This window comes from Bactrocera dorsalis, chromosome 4 (assembly GCF_023373825.1).
Source record: "Bactrocera dorsalis isolate Fly_Bdor chromosome 4, ASM2337382v1, whole genome shotgun sequence".
In the NCBI taxonomy this organism is placed as follows: Eukaryota; Metazoa; Arthropoda; class Insecta; order Diptera; family Tephritidae; genus Bactrocera; species Bactrocera dorsalis.
This window is the reverse complement of record NC_064306.1, coordinates 14,892,943-14,915,996: the sequence shown is the minus strand read 5'-3', so window position 1 is coordinate 14,915,996 and position 23,054 is coordinate 14,892,943. Positions and strand designations below refer to the sequence as shown.

The following is a 23,054-nucleotide window of genomic DNA, read 5'->3' as shown; positions in this document are numbered from 1 at the left end:
TGTTGAAGTATTTTTCTGAATATTAAAGAACAGCGAAGATCATTTTGCCGCCCCCAAGACGTTGCGCCCGGGACGACGGCCTCCTTCAGACTTACTCAGCTGCTATTTTATTTCAAACTGGCTTTTGAACAATACACTTTTTATACGCTCAATGTACATATTTAGAATGCCGAAAAAGAGAAAAATTTCTTTTCACAGTTCCTCTTTCCTTACTCCACTATATATTGTAAAAACTAAATTGTAAAAGTTGGAGTTTGTAAGGGTTCTAGGCTGTCCTAACTCCTTAAGGGCAGGTTTACACTGATATAATTTCAATAAAGTTGTGGCCATGTGGGCTGAAAGCTAATGTTCTCTTAAAAACTGACCTGTCCTCTTAGACTTAATTCTTCTTGTTACAAGTAACGCCGAAAATCTAAAATTCAAATCGGAAAGTTGTGTTATTTTAAACCTAAATTTTCTTATTTTTAATTGAAAATTTGCAATCTTCTTCTAAATTCTTCTTACTTTGATATTTCGCAGGCAACTCAAGGCCTAAAATTATTTTCTTATGAGCTAAAAGTATTGAAATCAAATACTTGTTTAACTCGACGATAACTCGTTTTGCCCCTCAAAATATATTCTATTTACTCGTACTACAAACATTTTATGCAGTACCTTGAACTCAGATCAACGGACCAATAAGTGACAAATCAATTAAGGTACATATAGTATAGAGAAACATGTTTCTTCATATTTCTTTGTAGTTAGTAAAAACAGTTAACAAATAAATAAAAGTATTTATTTTCTAAATTCAAATATCTTAATTACAATTTCTAAAATGAAACAGAAGCTGCGTCAGAAATTCTGTGAACCGGTTAGATTAACCTTCATTGCAAATTCGCACCTATCAGCACGTGTAGATAATTTGGGTAACTCTCACTTGTGCTAATGAATATATAGTATGATGCATTAAAATTGCAAAGGAAGTATCTTTTGAATATCAAAATGACCGCTAAATCCAATGGCAACTCACAGCAAGTACATGCAAATACTTATGTTCATACATATTTACTCTGGTTAAACCCATTTGCATACTTTTCTAAAAGTTCCTTAGGGGTGTTAAGATTTTGAGGTAAAAAACTTTTATGCGAATTTGTTTCTTAAATATGGATTAAGTAATTTTATTCGGACCTTTCGTACCTTATTAAGCATACTCTTGGGTAATTCGAAAATCCTGATGTTAATTATATAGGGGCTAGGCCAAGTTTTCGCTCAAATTTATAAATTTTTGGCACGAAGATACACTGTTGTGAGGAAAACACACTCTCATATTTTCATTGGGATAACTCATACGAGTATATTGGCCGATATATGCGGTACAAAGTCAACGGAAGTACGAAAAACTTTGCATTAAGTATATAAGGGATAAGGGAAGTATTGGTTCGAATCAACCAATTTTTGACATACGGACTGGTGCCGGGGTCCAATACTTGAACAGTTTTTATTGAATTTAAATAATTTTTGGTTATACGAGTAAGGAGGCGCACATTAAAGACATTATTCGTGCAAAGTTTTATCCCGTTGTATTAATTGTTTCTTGATTTGTGTACTGGAAACTGAACGAATCAACTGAAATTTAAAATTGTGCTATATGGAAAGTAGGCGTGGCTGTTGTTCGATTGTCGGTAGAAGTACTTATACGATTTTTACTCAGCAAAAAAAGTGTTCCACGCAAGGACCCGAGTTTCAACGTTCAGTTTTTACGACAGCTATGTGCTATTGTTGGTCAATGTCGACGGTTCCGACAATAACAACAAGAAGCTTGGTGAGAAAAAGAGTTATGCAAAAGCGATATCTCAAAACTTGGGAGACTAGTTCACGAAGGACAGATTGACAACGACGTTTCAGTCAAGTCAAAACAAGGTGTTGGTCTATTTGAGATGACTGTACCTGATTATTAACTGGAGAGATTTTTGAACAGTTCGAAAAAATCTCGATAAATCATTTAAATTAACATGCAAAATAGTATAAGCTGAGGATATTACGATATCGTCGATAATTCAAAGAAATTATTTATTGCTTATTACGGAACTATGAGCTTTTGTACCATTATTCCTTACAAATCCTGCCGCAAACGTAAACATTTTGTATTTCACAACTCCTTGAATGTATCTCATAGGATTACTATAAACTGCTTCCAGCTGATATATTTGTAAATAAAAGACCAAATGTATTTTGCTTAAGGAAGATGCATTTTTTTATTGAAATATAAACTAAAAATGTTCAAGTCGTCGACGAGTATTGCACACAGCTTAGCAGTTTACTTGCCACCGCCGCCACCGCCACCGCCTCCATGTTCGAGCTCCAGACAGGCATCACCGCAATCGGCAACAGAATTGGGATTAGGCATGGGGTTCGGATTGGCTATAAGTACATAAAAGAAAAATATAAATAAATCAGTTTAAAGCTGTAATACACATACAAGTATAAGAATCCTTTCAAACTGTCATCAGCCGTTCAACACTTACCGAAAGCCAAGGCGATCAAAGCCAGTACAAAGCCGAAAAAAAGAGTGAACTTCATGTTGAAAGTATTGCAGTTGCAATGATTTCCCTTTCATAAGCCGTCGCTTTTATAGAATAGAATCATGTCGAAATTCTGGATTGCTGAAAAAACCAATGCAAGGAAATCGGGTTGGGGGAGGATAATGAACGCCTGCCTAGAGTCGTTTGACTCGTCTTGCCAGACTTTTACTCAAAGCGCAATAACAATCCATCAATCCTGAACTGATAGTCTCATAAAACTAGCGTCTTACACCTTATTAACTAATATAGAATTGGTATTCAAACGATTATTTAATAAATAAATCGCCTGTCCCTCCTTTTTAGAAATCTTTGATTAATATATTACATGCATGGAGTAGCAAATAAATATTGTTTAGAATATCAATGCCAATCAAAATTTTTAATCCCAAACATCTAAAAATCTGATTGTAATCCCAACATCAAAATTAACAAGTAGGAAAGGGCTAAGCTCGGGCGCAACCGAACATTTTATACATTTGCCAGTAAAATAATTAAGGTGTAACGTCAACCAGAGGATCGAACAACGAACAGACGATTTATTTATTAACTAATCGTTTGAGTAGCAAATCTAAATTAGTTAATAAGTTGTGAAACATTGTTTTATACGAAGACCAGTTTAGGATTGTTGAATTGTTATTGCGCTTTGAGTAAAAGTCCGGCAAGACGAGTCTCTAGGTATGCATTCATTATCCTCTCCCAACCCTATTTCCTTTAATTGGTTTTTTCAGCAATCCAGAATTTAGGCATGATTCTATTTTATAAAAGCAACGGCTTATGAAATGGAAGTCATTGCAACTGCAATACTTTCAACATGAAGTTCACTCTTTTTTTCGGCTTTGTACTGGCTTTGATCGCTCTGGCTTTCGGTAAGTGTTAAACGGCTGATAACAGTTTGAAAGGACTCTTATAGTTGTTTATGTATTACAGCTTTAAACTGATTTATTTTTATTTTTCTTTTGTGTACTTATAGCCAATCCAAATCCCATGCCTAATCCCAATCCTGTTGCCGATTGCGGCGATGCCTGTCTGGAGCTCGAACATGGAGGCGGTGGCGGTGGCGGCGGTGGCAAGTAAACTGTTAAGCTATGTGCAATGTATACTCGTCGACGACTTGAACATTTTTAGTTTATGTTTTAATAAAAAAATACAACCCCCTAAAGCAAAATACATTTTTTTTGAAAATACCGTGCCATTCTATCAGAACCAAATATCGTTGCCATGATTCACCACATTACATTTTCGGCATCATTTGAAGGAATAATAACAAAATTTGGCATTTTTACTCTCTAGTTGATACCATTTTGCATGCTAATTTAGATTATTTATCGAGACCTTTTTGAACTCTTTCAGGATGCTTGCTTATTGTAGTGCCATTTCCTAAATGTGGGAAAGATAGGAAATGTAGGAGATGTTCTACACTATTAACACTACTCCAAAATATATTTTTTGTATGCCCCGGTCTACATTGACACATCACGCTATATTTCGTGAAATCAAATATTCAAATCGAAATTTATTTAAAACAAGCAGACAAGAAACAAGAAGAAGAACTATGATCTTTATAACACAACTCTAAATAATGTACCTCATATTTTTGAATCTGTATAAGACTGTTAGTGTTCTTAGAATTATCTTATTTGGAAAAACGGTACTCTTTCTTTTCTCTAAATAATATCCGATATAATAAGTTCATCTAACATACATACATACCTTGATTGTATTTCGATTAGAAGTACTGAAATAATTTGCTTTTTTTGAGTGAAGGTTGTCTACAGTTGATGGGTAGTACCATGTTCAGACCGAAAATTTAAAAATTAGATTACATTTAAGCATTTCATAACCCAACAGTGTTCTCACTGCCGTTTGAAAGATCAAAAAACAGCTGTTATTGTCATTCAAGAATTCACATCGCTTAATATTTATCAAAAGAAAAGATTTTTTATATAGTATTTTGAAATAAAAGCCGTCTTTTTTAATATAATAGAAATAATGGATGCATTTTTTCATTTGTTAAGTCGATTTTCAGGTGAAATTAGATTAATTGTTTGTTTACATTTTTTTCCCTTTGTAGTGTCTAAATCAGCTGTGATAATATAACAGATTTCCAGTGCTGACAAATAGATTGCGCAAAATCAGAGTCGCACAGAGAGATTTAGCGTGGATCAGTTTCAAATGAATGAATGAATGAAGTTTCAATGAAGTGATTTGGAACTGTCATTTTTGTATGGCGAAATCTTGATAAATTTTTAAGATTAGTGGGATAATCCATTCAACAGCCGAAATCGTGCGATTAAGTGTCGGTCTGAACATGGTATAAGCAATCATAGCTCTTTTTGTTGTCATTTAACTATGAAAACCTGTCTCTTATCAGTGAAGGCTTAAGTGCCGCGTGATTTAAAACCAAAACAAATCTATTTAAATGCAGTTAAAGAGTATAAAATTAATCTCAATGTCAAAGTGCTTTCTTCACAACAATAATAAATAATACAAATTAATTACTAAAGCTATTAATGCAATTACTATGTGCAAATGTATAACTGTTTTTGTAAAGATTATTTTTCCTATATATGTACATTGATAACGGCATCTCATGGCTGGAGATATTATAAGTAGTTTACTATAGGCAACTGATGCCAGGGTCCATGAAGCGAGCTCAGGAAATACCAATCAGACAATTTCACGTGCCATTTATTGTGAGATTTATCGCCGCTTTCAATCTCCCACCCATATACACACACAAACAACTCCAAGTGCTTACGTTATACCCTCAAAAGCCAAGCTGATAATAGTGGGCATTTCACCTACACATTAATTATCAATTTGGGTTTTCCGTCGAAATTGTATTTCCCGTGAAACTGACACAAATCCACTAGTATGTATGCTCTAGTAATCGCTGTTTTTATTTTGATTTGAATTTTCTAGACATTAATTAGAGATTTCCAATAATATTAATCGCACGTAAATAAAATGCATTGACTTGACCTCTTAGAACAGGCCTCTACCCACTGATAGACTTTTTCGGAGTAGATTTCTGTTTCAACTTTCGTAAGCGATAATAGTTATAAACATAAACAAAGAAAGTGGCGCAAAACAAACCTGTAAGAAATTGATTATAACAAAAAAAGTGAAATAAAATTTGTTGTTGTTTATTTAATATGGTTGTACAAATACATACTAATGAATGTATTCATTTCAAAAAAGTTGGTACGTTAATCTAAGAGAGCTCTGTGATATTTTTTAGTGGTCTAGCGAAGAGCGTTGACTACTAATATACCGCTTATTATAATTTTTTTCTTATGGTTAAATTTATATATATATATATATATATATATATATATATATATACACGTATATATATATGTATATATTATATATAAATATATAAATTTTGACAAAAAAAAACAATTTGTCGCCTTCAAAGTAATCTCCACAACATGTAATACACTTATGCCAACGATTTTCCTTGCTCTCGAAACACAATTTTTATAAGTACTTTTGGGATTCAATTCACCTCCTTCTGCGAATTTTGTTTTATCTCTTCTATCGACTGAAAACGGGTTCCACCGAGCGTCAATTTCTGTTTGAAGAGCAAGAAAAAATCACACGGAGCCAAATCTGGTGAATACGGTGGTTGATCGACGGTATTCATTGCGTTTTTGGGTTTATATTCGGTCAAAATCGTGGCTCGATGCGATGGTACATTATAATCGTGTAAAATCCATGAATGGTTCTTCAACAATTCCGGTCATTTTCGACGGATGTTCTCACGCAAACGCCTCAATACGGGCAAATAGAACGCCTTATTCACCGCTTTTCCTTCCGGAAAAAAATTCATGATGTACCAAACCACGAAGATCGAACAGATCTTACAATGAGCATTACCTTGATGTGTGATTTTTTGGTTTCGGATCGTTTTTTCCCTCCATTCAGATGATTTGCACGTCAAAGTCATAAACCCATGTCTCATCGACAGTTATAATGATCTCCACGAATGTGGGATCGGAACTCGCACGTTCAAGCATGTCCAAGCAGACCTGTTTACGATAATCTTTTTGAAAAAAGTTCAGTTTTATCGAGACGAGTCGAACCAGAACGCGTTTTATACCCAATATATCCATCAACATTTTTCGAACGGACTCGCAAAAAATGTCGAGCTCTCTTGCCATCTCTCTATCACTTGTCAGACGATTTTCAAGCACCATGAAAAGGTCGTTCCGAACGAGACTTGTCTTCAACGATCTCCCTACCGTCTTTGAAGGCTATGAATGGTATGCCATTTTTTTAATAAAACTTTATCACCGTAAGCCTTTTTCAATATTCGCAACGATTCCGCACACGAAATTTGGTTAGAAATACAAATCCTTTGTTCGATGTTTTTATCCATTGTATCGACTTAAGCAGCTATTTTAAACAAACTGGTTAACAGATCGATTTCATATTTGACATATTACTTAATGGCAGTCCCACCAGCTTAGTAAAATACATATTTTTGAAATATCATTTACACTTGGAATTTAATTACAATTTCCGTGTGCTTTTTTGTCACAATGTATATGCTATACATTACTTTTTCGACAGTGTGAGTATAGATGCATATTATTACATGGACTCAATAATTTTTAATTAGACAAAAATAATTCTAGGTTAATGTCATAGCAATTAGCCAAAACTTTGTCCATCATTTGATTTCTTTCCTTTCATTTACCGGTCTGTTGATTAAATTAAAGGTGTGAAATGATCAGTTTTGTGAATAATGCTTTAAAAAATATTATTATATTTATTTCAATTAACTAATTTTTATTTTATTACGGTGAAAATCTTAATTTAAAACAATTTTTAAATTTTTGATCGCAAATACGGAATTGAAAAAGCAAAATAAAAAATTGTAATCTCGGGTTGAAATTGTATTTTTAATTTTTGATAACAAATACTGAATATGAATGCAGCTGAAAATTATATCGTACTTCAGGGGCATGTAATATACATATATCAGTAAAAAATTGAACCGCCATCCAAGAAATGCGATGGACAAGACAAGGACTGAGGTGAGAAGGTCCTTGTGGCATTTACTACAGTGGCCATATAAAGTAGCGTAAATTTGGTGTGGGATTCGTGGTGGGAGAGAGACTCCGTGGTCGAGTACTGTCATTCACCTCGGTGGATGAACGACTAGCCACAATACGAATCAAAGCGAAGTTCTTCAACATATCGCTGATTCCCTATGCCCCGATGGAAAAGAAGGGCGATATGACCAAAGATGCCTTCTATGAGCGCATGGAGCGCACCTATAGGAGCTGGCCCCGCCACGATACCAAAATCGTGGACTTTGCAGCGTCGCATGCTTTGCTAACATGCCTCACCAATATCTCCGCCTGTCGTTCTGTATTTTCTACATTTGCAATGTTGTCATCCAGCATAAGTCGGAAGAGATCTTCGTCGAACGTTTTGGCTTTCCATCATTTTGTCTGTACCATCTTTGTGTGCGTGTATATTCCACTCCTATATTTTCCAATTTCCATTATGATAACCACTTAGCTCACTATGAGGTCATACACTTCCCAACATGTTGATCGTACCAACGGGCTACTAACAAATGTGTTGTCAATCACGATGTGTGGAAAGACGGAACAGTTGTTCCACTAGTGAAACCTCGGAAACCCTCCAACAAAGAGGAGTCCTATCGTTCGATAACTCTTCGCTTCCCAGTAGTGAAGACACTTGAGGCCTTCACTCACCACCTGAACCTAGCTAAGCTTCAGAGTTGTCAGAACTCTGCACTCCGGGCTACGATAGAATACCTCCTGAAGTCTCCCATTGACCACCTACATAGTGAGACGCTTATGCTTCCAGTTATGGAGCGTAATGAACTCCTTTCCAGGCAGTTCCTGCTGAGATGTTTTCGCAGAAATTACGTCAACGACATTGAACAATACGCGGACCGGACTTCGGACGCAACTAACTTCCGACAAATACTGACCACCATTCACAGCGGAGCCATCAACACCTCCCCAGACATTATTAACATGTCAATCACGGATCCACTTTCTTCTTTTCAAAAACTGTTTGTTTAAGAAATTCTTGCGCAGCACAAGTCTTGTCGCACGTCTGTGCGAAGTGTTCTTTTTCGCTACATCTTAGATAGCACTTGCTCCTGTCATCCGAATTGCTACATTCTGCTGCCAGATGCCCCCTTTTTAGATTAGGTTTTTCTTTTAGCCTGCAGACTACCCAGCCTATCCTAATATTTCGCTCATCTAGCAGTATCCTTGCTTCCAGCTCAGGGAGGCTTCCTACCACTATCTGTGTACGTCACGTCAAAACTATTTAGTTTTTTTCACCTGCTTTCGTATGGCGAAACGTCCTCCTCCGTCCAGGTCCTGAAATTCTACTATAATTTCGTATGGAAGCGCTTTGATTTGTGCCTGGTCTCCTAATAGTTTGCTTATTTTGCACTTTAGTTCGCTCGTACTTTCCATTTCAGTTTCTTTTAGTTCCAGCAATTTTGCACCTTTGGTTGTCTTTCTAATATGCGATACATTTTCCCAGAGTTTCTGCATTTTTTCTTCTTTTCTGACTTTCATCAGGATGTCCCTGTAGGACATATCTCTAGAACGCGCTATGGCTATAGCATCGGAGCGTGGTGGTGGCCTACGGTCAATCTTCTTGTGGTTTTGTGGCTTGCGCTTTACGTTTGCTCAACCTTCACCCTGTTTTACTTCCTCTTTGCATTTATCAGGGCTATTTCCTGATGGCTTTTTATTTCGTTTCGCTTGCTGGTTTTTCGGTACCTCTTCATCATCGTTTTATTACTTTTAGGTGGCGTTTTCCGTTTAGGCTGATTTTCCTAGCGCGGCCTCTTTGGTGTTGTTTCCGTGTTTGCGGTCTTGAGCAGTACATTCCGTCTTGCATCCATCATTCCTGTGTGCTCCTCCAGGACTTTTGAATATAACTTTGCTATAGAACTGAGAATGTCACTCATTTTGTGGTTTATAGACCACTGCGGAGGACGCATTGCTTCAGTCAATCTTTTTATAGTACTTCCTAGATCCGAGATGTAGTCCACAGGATATTGTGCCACTTTGGCTTAAGATGTGCTATCTTCTAACACCGGTGATGATGATCTCACACGCACCGGTTTATTGATTATGGTCGTCTGATAAAGTGATCGGGCTATCCTCGGTAGACGCGTGAAGGGATTTACTTCCGCATTTCTGGTCCTCACAGTCAGATCTATGTACCTCTGATCTGAAGATTTCAGCACGACTAATCATTAAAATTCCGTAAATTCTGCTTTCAATATATATGTATATTGTTTGTGTTGTTTATTGTATTGTTTTCTCACTGCATAATCGATAAAGATAGCAGATTCTAACGCATCAGTCGACATATAGATGGCCCCCACCAGGGGGCGCTAGATTAAAAAAGTCCTGTTTACTTTGGAAGACACCTTGTATATACGAGTCAAGATCCGCGTTGTGTTTAGAAACCATATAATGATTAATGTGTGACTATTGTTTGGCTGTTGGTGTCAATTAAACATGCTTCAATTTCACATAAGTACTCGTTTTCGTTTTTAGATTATTTAATGAGTCATACTTACTACATGCCTGTCAAACGCAATCGCACAATATTTTGACGATATGTTGTTACTGTTAAATTGTTACGTACATAAGAAACTTTTGCGGCTAGAATGTGAACATACATACATACTTATGTCTATTATATGAATAGTCATATTCAAATTAATTTTTCAGACTGACAAACGCCTTTTAAATAAAATACGTTTACTTTGCATACTTCATACATTATATTAGTTTCTTTCTATTATCTTAAAACTTGAACAAACAACTAGCATAAATCAAGTATACCACCTGAAAACTCACATTTAGATATTTACCTCAGATTTTCAAAATAGTTGTCAATTATAATGCCCCTGTTAACGTTCCTCACCCTAAGATGAATCGCTCCGAAATCAATATCAATTACATATGTTAGATTAAGAATATTGTCTAAAATAGCAGTATACAAGATTTCCTTTTAAATCTTCATTTTGTTTTTGAGTTGTATGGAATTTTTTCAGTTTTAGGATCGAATAAAACACCAGCCTGGCCTTAAAAATTTAGTTCTTTGCTGTGATAGAAATTATATGCCATTAAGTCTTAAAATCTGACAAACTTTTGTTAAGGCAAACTTTTTACTCCCTAAAAAAATATTGTACAATGGAACAAGTACTTTAGTTGATTTGCTGGTTGTGACGGCCCTCAAGTTTATTTTAATCATCTGGTTAATATCATAGCCTTAAAAGTAAAAGATATGACGGCATTGTCAAGATAACTAGCTAATGAAATAAAGTTTTTTGTATTACTTTGTTGAGATCAATAAAATGAGTACGATTCTATGTATATATGTACATATATACATTTCTATAATAGAAAAATAGATTTCTGACCATTAACTCCAATCCTGAAAATGCCAATTACTCACGTTGCGTCGCGTATTTTTGACTGTATTGCAATATTAATCCTCCTCCATATAATAATCGCACAGCCCTTTGCCGCGTGAGATAGGGAAACCTTATTAATTCTTCTTTAATTAACCCACTAAACCTTAAAAATATCTAAAACCGTCTGTCTAAGATAATATAAATTTTAATTTCATAATTATGATTTGTTGTTTAGGCCCGTTTTCTTAATGTCTGGTTAGCAACCATCTGCCACTTAAGTTCATGTTAAGCTTACCGAAAGAAGGAGTATTGGTTAAGTTGACCAGCAGTTAACTGAAACTTATATGTATATACTTTATTTATTATATTGCCTTAAGAGCGCAATTCTAAATTTCCGCTATTGGTTTTCTGTAGTTCAGCCGTTTTAAATCTCGGCGATTAAGTAACTCTCTCACATTTCTTGAGTGGTTAAATTTGCCGCGTCGTGCTTATTACGCCCCTTTAGTCCGTTGGATGCGATGAGAGTGGTCATTGGATTTATGCTTACAAATTATATTACGATAATATAAAAGTTTTAAGTAGATCATTACTGTTTTTGTTTTGGAAACAGAAAGCTTTTAAGGGGGTATTCTAGTCTAAAGGCTCGAATTTCGAGCTTTTTTCAACAATTAATAAAAAAAGAAGCACTAGATATTTTTACTATCCGTTTTTTTCTAATTTTTTTTTTATTAAACTTAGAAGACTACACAAAATAAATGCACAAAATATGCGTCTTTGAAAAAAAGGGGGGAAAAAAGAGGCCGTGTCCTCATCGCCACGATTTCTACCCTTATCGTCATCTGAAAAATAAAACAATGACAGATTCTTAATGAGTACGAATGTCGCTATGTCATGAAGCAGCAAAACTAAAAAAAAAAAAAATCATAAAATGGCGGCTACTCAAAAAAAGGTCGATTTTACTATTTTTCAATTTTTTCGATTTTTTTTTTAATATTATTAATTTCAATTTTTTTATTTTTTGTTGCTTCTCGTGATAGAGATATATTTAAAGAATATTCATGCGAAATATCAAATCAAATAAATCGACTGATTAGAACTTGAGATATTGTAGCTACCGCATCAAAAAAAGGAGTTTTGAGAAAAACGTGTTTAAAGTTTTACGTTATACGATATTCGCTCAACCGGTCTAGTTGCCACGTCACTAAAATGGCTATAACTTTGAAAATAATTTGAGTTTTGAAAAATCCTTTTAGGGAGATATTTTTGAATAACAAAGCTATCGAATTATGAAAAAAAAAATTTTCGATTTTTTCAAGACAAGAATGCCCCCTTAAGATAAGCCAGAGGAAAAGTTCATTAGTAATAGCCTGGGTTGGACACCTTTCAATGTCATTTATGCTTGGTATTTCGTTTTGCTCATTATAAAGTATATTTTCATTATTATATTAGGTAGTATGTGCCTCTACTTTTTGCCAAGCAAAACATCAATTTTTATTCATGATTATTACTGATTTTCTTTGTTCTTAATCGTCAAATTACCAAACAGAAGGCAAGTTAAGTTGAGACAAGGGAATCTGCAAGCATGCCAAGAAAAACGTAATTCGTTTATAATTTAATAATTGTCTATTTAAATGTTAATAATTTGTTAAGAACGAATACGAAAAAAAAAACGTTTATCCGCAGAGCGATAATTTAATTTAATATACATACTTTAGACTTAAAACACCGTGGTTCAAATTCCATTTAGTTACGCAAAGTAGGGTATATAATCTGAAAACAAGCTATGATGATTCATTGTCATGGTCTTATTCAGCAGAGAGTAGCATTGTACTGCAGGCATTATGGAATGATCGATGATTTTTTGAATGCATAAACGTGATGTTTTTAGTATTTTTCAAGAACCTGTTCATAATGCAGCTAAGTTTTTTTACTTTGCAACACTTCGTTTCAAGTTGTTAATTTTTTAGTGAACTTCTCTGAACTCTATCATGTTTTATTTATTTTAACACGTGTTCTTTTGTCACTCATTTGTAAGAGATTCTTAATTTTTTAAGTAAGTAATGCGCATAATTGGTTGACTACTGTGTTAGACATCATATGTGGGCGGAAATATGTATGAGTTGTATGTAAATGAGTTGCCAATGTTTTAACAATAAATCAACTTTACAAATAATCATTCGTCAGCGATTGTGAAGCATCTACTTAAGTAAATTATCTTAAGACGTTAAAAAATTAAAAAATATGAGTTGCATTTTTCTTTATGAAAAGTGCAATGTTCTGTAATCCCATGCGATTGTAACAAATATGTGTACATAAGTATTCAGGCATTTGTTATTATGTACACAAGTGCAAACAATTTGGGGCTTGAAAATTGATTAGTGTGTAACCGAAACCTTCTCTTTTAGAACTTTTTACTTTGTTCAAGATTTGCACAATTAAAAAATATGACGCTTCACATTTAAAAAACCGTTTCCAAACGTATTGTTATTGGATTTCACAAATTGTACTCGCATAATATGTAAAAATTTCGTTAAAAAATAACAATTATGATTAACAAGAGATTCTGCAGTGATCAAACTGATCAATGTAAGTGAAATATTTGTATAACATAAGATCTGAATAATCGGTTGTATGGGAGATATATGTACATACATATGGTATATGTATGGTTTCAAGACTCCCTACTTTTTTAAAGAAAACACACAGAAACTCTAAACTTAATGTGGAATGTTTATTATCATTCGAAAGAATATTCTTTTGTATTTATTTTTTGAAGACTATCACTTTCAAATGTTGGCCGTGGTTAATTCTCAGATGGTCCATCCATTGAGTCAAATCTTCGAGGACTCGTTCGAGCATTTTGATTGCTAACTAGCGAATGATCCAAGGTGTTATAGATAATTTCGTTTATCTTGGAACCAGCATCAACGCCAACAACAACGTCAGCCTCGAAATCCAACGCAGGATTACTCTTGCCAACAGGTGCTACTTCGGACTAAGTAGGCCGTCCTGCTATATGGTGCAGAGGCTTGGACGATGACAACACCTGATGAGTCGACGTTACGAGTTTTCGAGAGAAAGGTTCTGCAAAAGATGTATGGTCCGATCCGATGAAACGAAGGGCTGCTTGAGATATACAACAACATTGACATAGTATTAAAAGACAGCGCCTGCAATAAGTTAACCCGAGCTTAACTGACAGATGGTTCTCCATAACCAGATATTGAGAAAACTGCACTTAACCCTTTCGATCTGAAAAGCCGTTGAAGTAAATGGAACATATTTCGCATAATCAATCGAGATAATAGGCATAGTAATAACGTCTTTTCCGTTAAAAAACGAGTTCAATGAATCAGAGGCCGAGGGAGGGGTTGGGACAAATATGTCCCGTCAGTATTTTTGGATGGGACATATTTATCCCGATCAGTACTTAATGCGCCTAAGGCTTACGTATTATTTCAACTAGTTTTTATATTAAAGCTAGTTTTATTTGTAATACAATGAGCATTTTCGGTAAACACTAGTGAAAGACATGACCCATATTAGACTAAAAAATAAAATAAATATGAAATGAATGAAAATATTTCAAAATTAGTATTTATTTGTGATAAGGTGCAAAACAATCCTTGCGGAAAGTAATCTTCGCATATTGTTTTTGTACGCCTCTCCTTCTTTTGTTCGGCGCAACTAGCAGAACGCCTCTGATTGCAAATTTGTACCGGTATGTAGGTGCCCAGCGGCTACTTTTCTTTTTCTACCAGATGTACCACTGCGACGATAAGATGCCTTCTTCGTTCCCCCTTCAATCATGTTTTCAGCCGAAACTATCATAAAACCAATGAGCGGGTTTTCTCTTCGTCCCAGTTGAGAACTGATTACCCAGGAATCCAGCAGACATCATAAGTAGTCTATAAAAAAATTTTTCTACCATTTGGTATACTTCCGGTGCAATTTGTATTGGCCTGCGATTTGGTCAGCTCGATCAACTCCCATTATCTGTCATTTCGGGGCAGTCTACATTAGCTTTTTGGCCGTTTTTTAACTTTTTTCAATAGTCGACATTTCAGATGAATGACAATTACCTACAACGATTAATTTCTACAAAATATATCGTAAATATTATCAGTCCTTTTAAAACGTTGTCCTATATCTGGAATTCGAAGGCTGTTCACAGTTTTCCTGGGAACAAAACTTACATTGGGTGCAGACCAAATAGTTCAGATATTCTGAAAACTGCATGCAAAGCTTACCTCTTGTAAGTTATCTCAGCATCACTGCTTTCAGTAGTAGACTCCTCACGATCTGCAGGCTTATATTCATCACTACTAAGGCCCGAAAAGTCTTCACCTTCATCAAAAGAGTCCAAGATATTAGCAATGGTACTTGGTACTTACTTAAGCCAAAAACTCATCGATCCATCCTGAGCCAGGAATCCAATTGGATCCACACTTTGAGGCTCGGTTTGAACTGTAACACTTATGCACAATCTGCTATTACTTATAAGTGTTGCATTTTGTCAGGTTTTACTGTAGTCGTTATAGATATTTTATGCATTAGTACTTCGCTTGTATTGCTCATATATAAACAATTTTTCTCAGTGTGAAAAAGTGTGTTTCTAATTGACTTGTGAAAAAGTTTCAAGATATGCTAATACATATGTACACATTCATAGATAAACGTATGCATTCTGTATATAAGTGAGTAACTTAATATGTAAATTGTTAAGTCAAATGTAGGTATATAAGGTTTTACGCAAATTACACTTACATATATATATATATACATAGCTATGGAGGTTCCTTATATGCTTATATATGTATATGTAAGTATGTTTGTATGAATTTCTAGTACTACGTTAATCAGATATACTATATATTTATCTACCAAAAGTAAACAACATAATTTTTAGCAACCAAATTAAGTTGTGAAAAATGAGCGGAAGAGAAGTTACAAACTGAATCACTTGAATTGCAAAGTTTGCCTGCTGCCTGGCGAATTGTAAAATCAAAGCAAAAATAGCCCGACTTGGGCCGGCTTTGTTTAGTCGACTAGTGACAGTGTTAGCGGGATGATGAAGTCGAGTTTAAAGCTCAAACACGCAGGCGTGATTTTGCTGGCATTGAATTGCGTCTTACTTTGCTCAGGTGATTTGCTGATCTACTTACATACATATATACAAATATAAGTAAATGACATGTGAGAGACGTTTTGTTTACGAGCTATCCAATAGCCAGTGCATCTATTGGCATAAGTGACTTTGCACTTTGTGATGTGGGTAGTCACTGCAGACATGCAAATGTGACATACAAGTATGTATTTGCAATGCAAATGCTACAACGACTGTCTATAATGCTTGCTAGCGATTTCTAAGAAACTGTTAAGATTAAAACATAATTGATTATAAACCACACATGATGCTATTTTTATTGCAGCGCAAGGTGGCAATGGCGGCGCCGGCGGCTGGGGTGGCGCGGCAGGTTCGCCTGGGGCACCGGGTGCACCGGGCAGTAGTGATTTTGGCTATGGCTATGCTGGCGTAGACAGTCGTGGTCATGCGTATGGGGGCGCTGGTGGTAATGGCGGCTATTATGTTGGCGGCTTGGACGACCAAGGCAGACGCTTTTCATACAGTGGCGGCGCGGGTGGTATGCCGGGTATGCCAGGCATGCCGGGCGGCTACCCGGGTGCGCCTGGTGCACCGATAGGACCAGTTGGACCAGGGAACTACCCTGGCTACTATGATCAGCGCTACCGATCGTCAGCGAATGCTAAGTTTGCGCAGACGCACTGCTTGTTGCTGCTAATATCGTTGGCTGTGCTTTCGCGGTTTTTGTGAAATGAATTAGATATTTTTGTAAATACAAAAATCTTTTTTAAACTTTAGTTGTAATATTTTTATTACATTCATTTTCCTTTCCAACACTCGCATAACGCACTAGTTTATAATTAAGTAATTAAACTTGTATCTAAAGTTAGTCACCGTATTTTATGTTTATTATTTTTGTTTTTGTAATCTAAAATAGAAACAATAAAATATATTTAATTGCACTGTAAATCAGTTGCGGTCTGCTGTATTGCAATTGTCGGCACTACTCAAGGGCGGCAGCGATGACATCACGCGGCGCAGTGCTACGCCCTGCTCACGTACGGAACGCCGCTGGGATTTATGTACCTCAAATGTGTTCAATACAATTATTTGCATTTGGCGTGACAATTCAACGGACTGGTATTTGTGTCGGCGTGTGCACTGGCTGTCAAACGCGGATCGCGCGGGTTGCGGTGATACTTGACTTTATTGTATTTTCTTACCTTAAACGCTAATTGGCGTGCTCAAAGAGGCGTACGTATTTTGCGCCATCGGGGGGTTAGCGTACATTCATACTTGTTTGTATGTGTATTATGTATCAATGAAGTTGTTTGTAAGATATTAGGGGCATGAACACTATCGTTTTCACTTCAAAGATTTGCCTGCGAATTATATCACTTTCTCAAAAGTTATAGCATTTCAAACAGTAAACAATTATGTGTTGTAATATAGGGTAGTCGAAAAGGTCTTTTCGTATTTCTAATCAAACTTCAACTTATTATTCTCTTACAACCAGTTGCTTGGTGTGAGGGTTCCTTAGTACAAAAAAAAAAATCGAGTTCGCAGAACTTACTTAAGCTACAACAACCAAATTTCTCAGCAAATCTTCTGAGAACTTCTACCGGGAGTGTGAAAATGGCCTACTTCCCATATCTTACAATTTTAAATTACATTCGAAACCTTTACTTTCCAGTACAAGTACAAATCAAGAATGAATTAATATAACAGGACCTTATGACCGAAAATTGTCCAACTCCAACAAAAACTGTTCAAGCCCCTAAGTACCGAATATGTATGTATATCCCAGTACCTGTAGTTGACTTTTGATCGAAAATATCGGTCAATGTGTGAGATATATAATTGAAATTCAGAGATAGTAGTGAAGAAAATATAACAGCCGCAGCTAAGAGTGTGCGCGAAGACCGTGGAACTTTGGCGCATTTTACGTCGAGATCTTAAATTGACCGCGCAATACTTCGCTCCATGAGATCTTGAAAAGTTCGCAGAAGATCCGACGCTCTCGAGCCAAATTTTGTTCAGTGATGAGCTCAATGGGCATGTAAACAACCATTTTATCTAGAAAAAAACAACGGTTTGGTGTGGTTTGTGGGTCGGTGGAATCATCTGCCTATATGGTATTTCATCAAAAATGATAACCATGAGAACGTAACCGTTGATAGCGACCTTTATCGCGCCGTGGTAACCGACCATTTGACGCCTGAAATTGAAGGTCGGGATCTCGGCGACATTTGGTTTCACCAAGATGGCGCCACTTCCCACACGTCGCATCAATGAATGAGAGAACACTTCGGTGAGCAAATAATTTTACGTTTTGGGCTTTTCGATTGGCCACCAAAATCATATGATATCACACCATTAGACTTTTACTGTGGGAATACAGGGTGGCTGATGAAAGCCGCTACCAAAGAAAAATTAAATAGCTTTTTTTCTATTTAATGAATCTGGTTAATTTTTTTTTTTTATTTTGCAGATTGACTTTTACATTTAACAAAAATGGATAACTGGGACACTGAAACAAGAATTTGGATTGTCCGCCGCTATCACGCACTGGAGTCCGTAGTTTCGGTTCAAAGAGAGTATAGGCGCACGTTTGGCGGCAATCCTCCGAGCAGATGGACCATAATGAGACTTGTAAACAATTTTGCCGAGCATGGGACAGTCAACAGAAGACCTTACCATAGAAACCCTTCAGTTCGAACGGAAGAAACAATCGCTGCTGTAGCTGCTGCCATACAAAACAATCCACGTGTTTCGACAAGAAGCTTATCCCCATATAAATTTCAAATGGCCAACAAACTGAACGCTGCAGACTTGCCGATTCGCTTGGAATTTTGTCAGAAGAATCTTCAAATGATGGAAGAGGATGGAAACATGTTGAACTGTCTTTTCATGTCTGACGAGACCCATTTCGATTTAAACGGCAACATAAACAAACAAAATTGTCGAATATGGAGTGCTTCCAACCCAAAGATACTCCATGAGACGGAATTGCATCCACTTCGTGTCACAGTGTGGGGTGCAGTTTCATCACGCTGCATTGTCGGGCCCTACTTCTTCGAAGAAAACGGTCATACCTTTACGGTTACGGCATTTAAATTCCATTATTTTTAAAACTACTTAAGCTATATTTAATAAAATTGAATGAGCTTTAACATGAATAAAAGAAAAATGAATTCTATACACTGAAAAAAAAAAAAATTTGAGTTTCTTAATGCAAAATTCATCAGCCACCCTGTATGTAAAATGTAAAGTCTTTTGTGGGCAATTTCGCTTTGATTCAGGCCTTGGAGCAAAACATCACGTGTGTCATTCTCCAATTACCAGTCGAAATGCTGGAACGAGTGGTCGAAAATTGAACTCAACGGCCAACATTTGAAAGAGATAATCTTCAAAAAATAAATCTCAAAGAATGGTAGTAAATATTCCCCATTAAACTTAAAGTTTCTGTGTTTTTTCTTTAAAAAAGTAGAGAACCTTTAAATGGATCACCCTTTATTTATATACCAAATAATAAATTATAATTATAATACATAATAAAATTATAGAATATTTGCATAATTTATCATTTTCTTCCATGATAAAACAATTAACTTTTTAAATTAAAATATATTTTAAATGATTTAAAAAAATTATTCTTCGAAGAACTACAGTTTAAGGTAAAACTTGCCTACAAAACTTCATGTGGATATTATTTATAAAACAGAGAGAAAGGTATTAATAGATAAATGATTGGTGCACCCTTTGTGCTCTTAAATCCCAAATTTTGATTTTTGTAGGCAAAAAAAACTACAATTTCTCAAAAACAAGATTTCATATATATTTTTTTTTAACTTTCTATATTTTTTGTTATTTTCTACTCATAGGACATGTTACACATTATATGTCGTATTCACCGGGTTTTGGAAAACAAAAAAAAAACTGATTTAGGCTTATTAACATTTCAGAGTGCGGCTACTAATTGATATTTTTCGAAGGTGTTAAAACTGAATTTTTCAATTAGATTATCAAACGCGGTTCGTAGCAGTTTAAAAAGTTTTTAAAAGCGGTCGTTGTTTAACCAACCTCTAATTAGCTTTTTGTATATTCAAGTCTGGAAATAACATTACATTTCGTCATTAAAGAAATTGACTAATAATTATTCTCACCTCTTTTAATAACGGTTATGATAAATACTATTTAAAATGAAGTAAGTCTAAAGTAATGTTATAAGAGCCAAACTTAACTATAGGGTTAATACAATATACTCGTAAGCTTATAGAGATCCGTTGAAAATTAAACCTTCCTAACAATTTAACTTTACGCTGTTTAAATGAAATTCCCTACGCAAACACTCCCCTTTCTCTTAAAATGCCACTTTGTGTCTATAGTTCTTTTGCTATCGGTTAGCAAAACTGCTCATACTATTTGTGTAACCAAAAATTAAACACAACTAGTCCACATAACCAATAGATATAATGATTCTAGGTTTTCCGGTTGATAAATCAGTTAATAAAAGAGATAACTCAACACAACTTGACGTGTATATGATACTTAGCATAATGAGGTTTGGCGCCTCAACTTCCCTTGTCTTTCACATTTTTAATATACCGGTTCAATATGCATATATGCGCGTTTTAAAAATATAACCTAGAAGTTAGAATACCTGGTAGAAGAACAAATCTCATTAGCTTTGTAATTCATTACTACATATTCACGCCTTAAAATTATACTAAACAAGACAATATTTTATGCAATTTTTTCTACGAGTATCTAAGTATTTAATCGCTAATTTTGCCGTGTTGGTTTCACAAAATTAATTTACGAGAAATAACAGAATGCCTTTTGTGTATAAAATCAATTGCTGTTTCGAGTATAAATATTATTACATATATATATATATATATTATATAGTATAATTGTATTTTAGAGGGGCTTAAATTTTATTCAATGAGTAAGTTATAAGCACGGAACATCACAGCAACTGATCGGCGCAATTCGTCACATAAATAACATTTTCGTGAACTTTCAAAACAACTCAATTAATAATCGCATTACTGATAATTCTCGCCAGCCTTCCAATATAAAAGTTGGCGAGTTCGTCTGAAAGGTGTGAGCACTTTTAAAAATGAAGTTCTTACTGCTGACCATTTGCATCGCATTAATTTCGTTTTGTCAAGCGCAATACGGTGGAGGAGGTGGAGGCGGCGGTGGTGCTAACGGCGGTTATGGTTATGGCGGCTATGGACCTGATGGGCCTTACGGTGGATCAGGTGGAAATGGTGGTTATGGCTATTTTGGACCTGGCGGTAGTGGCGGCGGCAGTAGTGGCAATGGTTTCGGCGGTGGCGGACCAAATGGTGCAGGCGGTGGTGGTGGCGATGAAAGCGGTGGAGGCTATGGTTATTCTTATGTCTAATTTTCGACAAAGAAAAACGCGTGTGAAATAAGTATTTTAAAACGTAAATTAATCGTTAATAAAACTATCAGTAAAATTAAAAATTGCCTAACATGCATTGAAAAGTGAATATCGTGATTTTGGAGAGGGAAATGTATGTATAACATTTCGCAGTGTATGAATTTGTCGTATTGAGATTAACATGTGTTTCTTAAAACAATCCAAGCTAATATGTTTTTCTTACACATTTTTTACAATATTTATAACGACATCTGTATGATATTTTTTGATAAGATTCTTCGTTGTATATTAATGTTATCTGATAAGATCTTTAATTTTCCACAAAACTTTATTGATTTAATGACATTCTGATATACATTTCTCTTAACATAAAAATGTTCTGACATATGGAGTGATATATAATTTCAAATATTTGAGTTTCTATATATTTATTGCTATTGTGTCGAAAAAGAATATTAAATAATTAATAATTGCTAGTTAGCAGAAATACACTTGACTAATGACTTTGGGTACTCATTGCAAAAATATTCGAAACAAAATGTTACGCATAGTTTGCATTTTGAAAGCAAGTTACATTTTTAATGAATCACTAAAAATTTTTTAAACGAGTGCAGGGTTCTATTTGTCAAGAAAAACGCAACGGATGAGACTTCCACCGTCGCCTCGATTACATTACTTTGATAAGTACTGCTGACACATCCACCGTATACTCCAAACCACCGTGTGACTTCTTTTTGTTTCCAAACTTGAAAAGGCATACTCCGGACAGAAACTTGTGTCGAATGTTCACACTATCGCCGACACGGAGGTGTTCTTTACGGACTTCCTGAAAACATATTTTACAGGCAAATTAAAGATTTTATAGTCATTATTGCGTTTATATTTATTATATCGAAATAAAAATAGACTATTTTGATTAATAAATCGCAATTTTTTTCAAAATTTCGATTATTCGAGATATATATAAATTATGTGGATGACGAGAAACACGAGTTCAATTACGAAATCTTGATGAAACTTGCTATATGTGGCTCTTAAAAGAGGTTGGCATTGTACTTAGACGACGACTAGCTATCGCCACGATCACAAAATTGCGTTTATGGAATACTTATAAAGTGCTATAACCAAGATCAAAGTTAAGGTAGATAACTGTAATTTGGTACAAGGCATCGTGGTATAAAGCAGTGATCAAAATATATTTAAAGTGGGCCTGGTCGTGCTATATCTTTCAAGCATTTCATATCCTGCTACGGACAAGTCTTTCGCGCTTCTCCTCACGAAGTCAGATTAAAGCAAGGTCCACTTTTCGTATAATGGTTATGCTGAAGACTAGGTACTAATGTGTGATAACTTACTAAATAAACACTTCAAAGCAATAAATTACACACTAGGGATAGTATAAAAGGGTTTGTTCATATCTCGGGAACAACTTAACCAATTTCAACTAAATTTGCTGTACTACTGTAAGAAAAAAAAATAAGACTTTCAAATTTAAATAATAATACGCTTTTCTTTTTAAAGTATACATATAAAGTGCATTCAGCG

At 35.2% G+C, this 23,054-nt stretch overlaps 2 protein-coding genes and 2 long non-coding RNA genes across 4 annotated transcripts; 3 read left to right on the top strand and 1 right to left on the bottom strand.

Annotated features, from left to right (window-relative positions):
- Positions 1 to 2,210: 2,210 nt before the first annotated feature.
- LOC109579332 (uncharacterized) lies at positions 2,211 to 2,662 on the bottom strand. Its single transcript, XR_002183823.2, has 2 exons — positions 2,508 to 2,662; positions 2,211 to 2,403 (listed from the first exon to the last, which is right to left on the bottom strand). It is a non-coding gene; the product is annotated as an uncharacterized LOC109579332 (long non-coding RNA).
- Positions 2,663 to 3,276: 614 nt separating this feature from the next.
- On the top strand, positions 3,277 to 3,731 carry LOC125778388 (uncharacterized). Its single transcript, XR_007422674.1, has 2 exons — positions 3,277 to 3,430; positions 3,535 to 3,731. It is a non-coding gene; the product is annotated as an uncharacterized LOC125778388 (long non-coding RNA).
- Positions 3,732 to 15,990: 12,259 nt separating this feature from the next.
- On the top strand, positions 15,991 to 17,062 carry LOC105222932 (uncharacterized). Its single transcript, XM_011200504.4, has 2 exons — positions 15,991 to 16,151; positions 16,440 to 17,062. The coding sequence occupies exons 1-2, from the start codon at positions 16,076 to 16,078 to the stop codon at positions 16,841 to 16,843; spliced, it is 480 nt and encodes a 159-aa protein (XP_011198806.2). The 5' UTR covers positions 15,991 to 16,075; the 3' UTR covers positions 16,844 to 17,062.
- A 4,156-nt stretch (positions 17,063 to 21,218) lies between these two features.
- LOC105222981 (uncharacterized) lies at positions 21,219 to 21,509 on the top strand. The gene has a single exon (XM_011200561.2). It carries the CDS (start codon positions 21,219 to 21,221, stop codon positions 21,507 to 21,509), a length of 291 nt encoding a protein of 96 aa, XP_011198863.2.
- Positions 21,510 to 23,054: the final 1,545 nt, after the last annotated feature.

Bases quoted from the DNA above. Each gene is read 5' to 3' on its own strand.
- LOC105222932 (XM_011200504.4), top strand. From the start codon at position 16,076: ATGATGAAGTCGAGTTTAAAGCTCAAACACGCAGGCGTGATTTTGCTG. The intron at 16,152-16,439 runs GTGATTTGCTGA...TTTTTATTGCAG, and splicing joins TTGCGTCTTACTTTGCTCAG to CGCAAGGTGGCAATGGCGGC.
- LOC105222981 (XM_011200561.2), top strand. From the start codon at position 21,219: ATGAAGTTCTTACTGCTGACCATTTGCATCGCATTAATTTCGTTTTGT.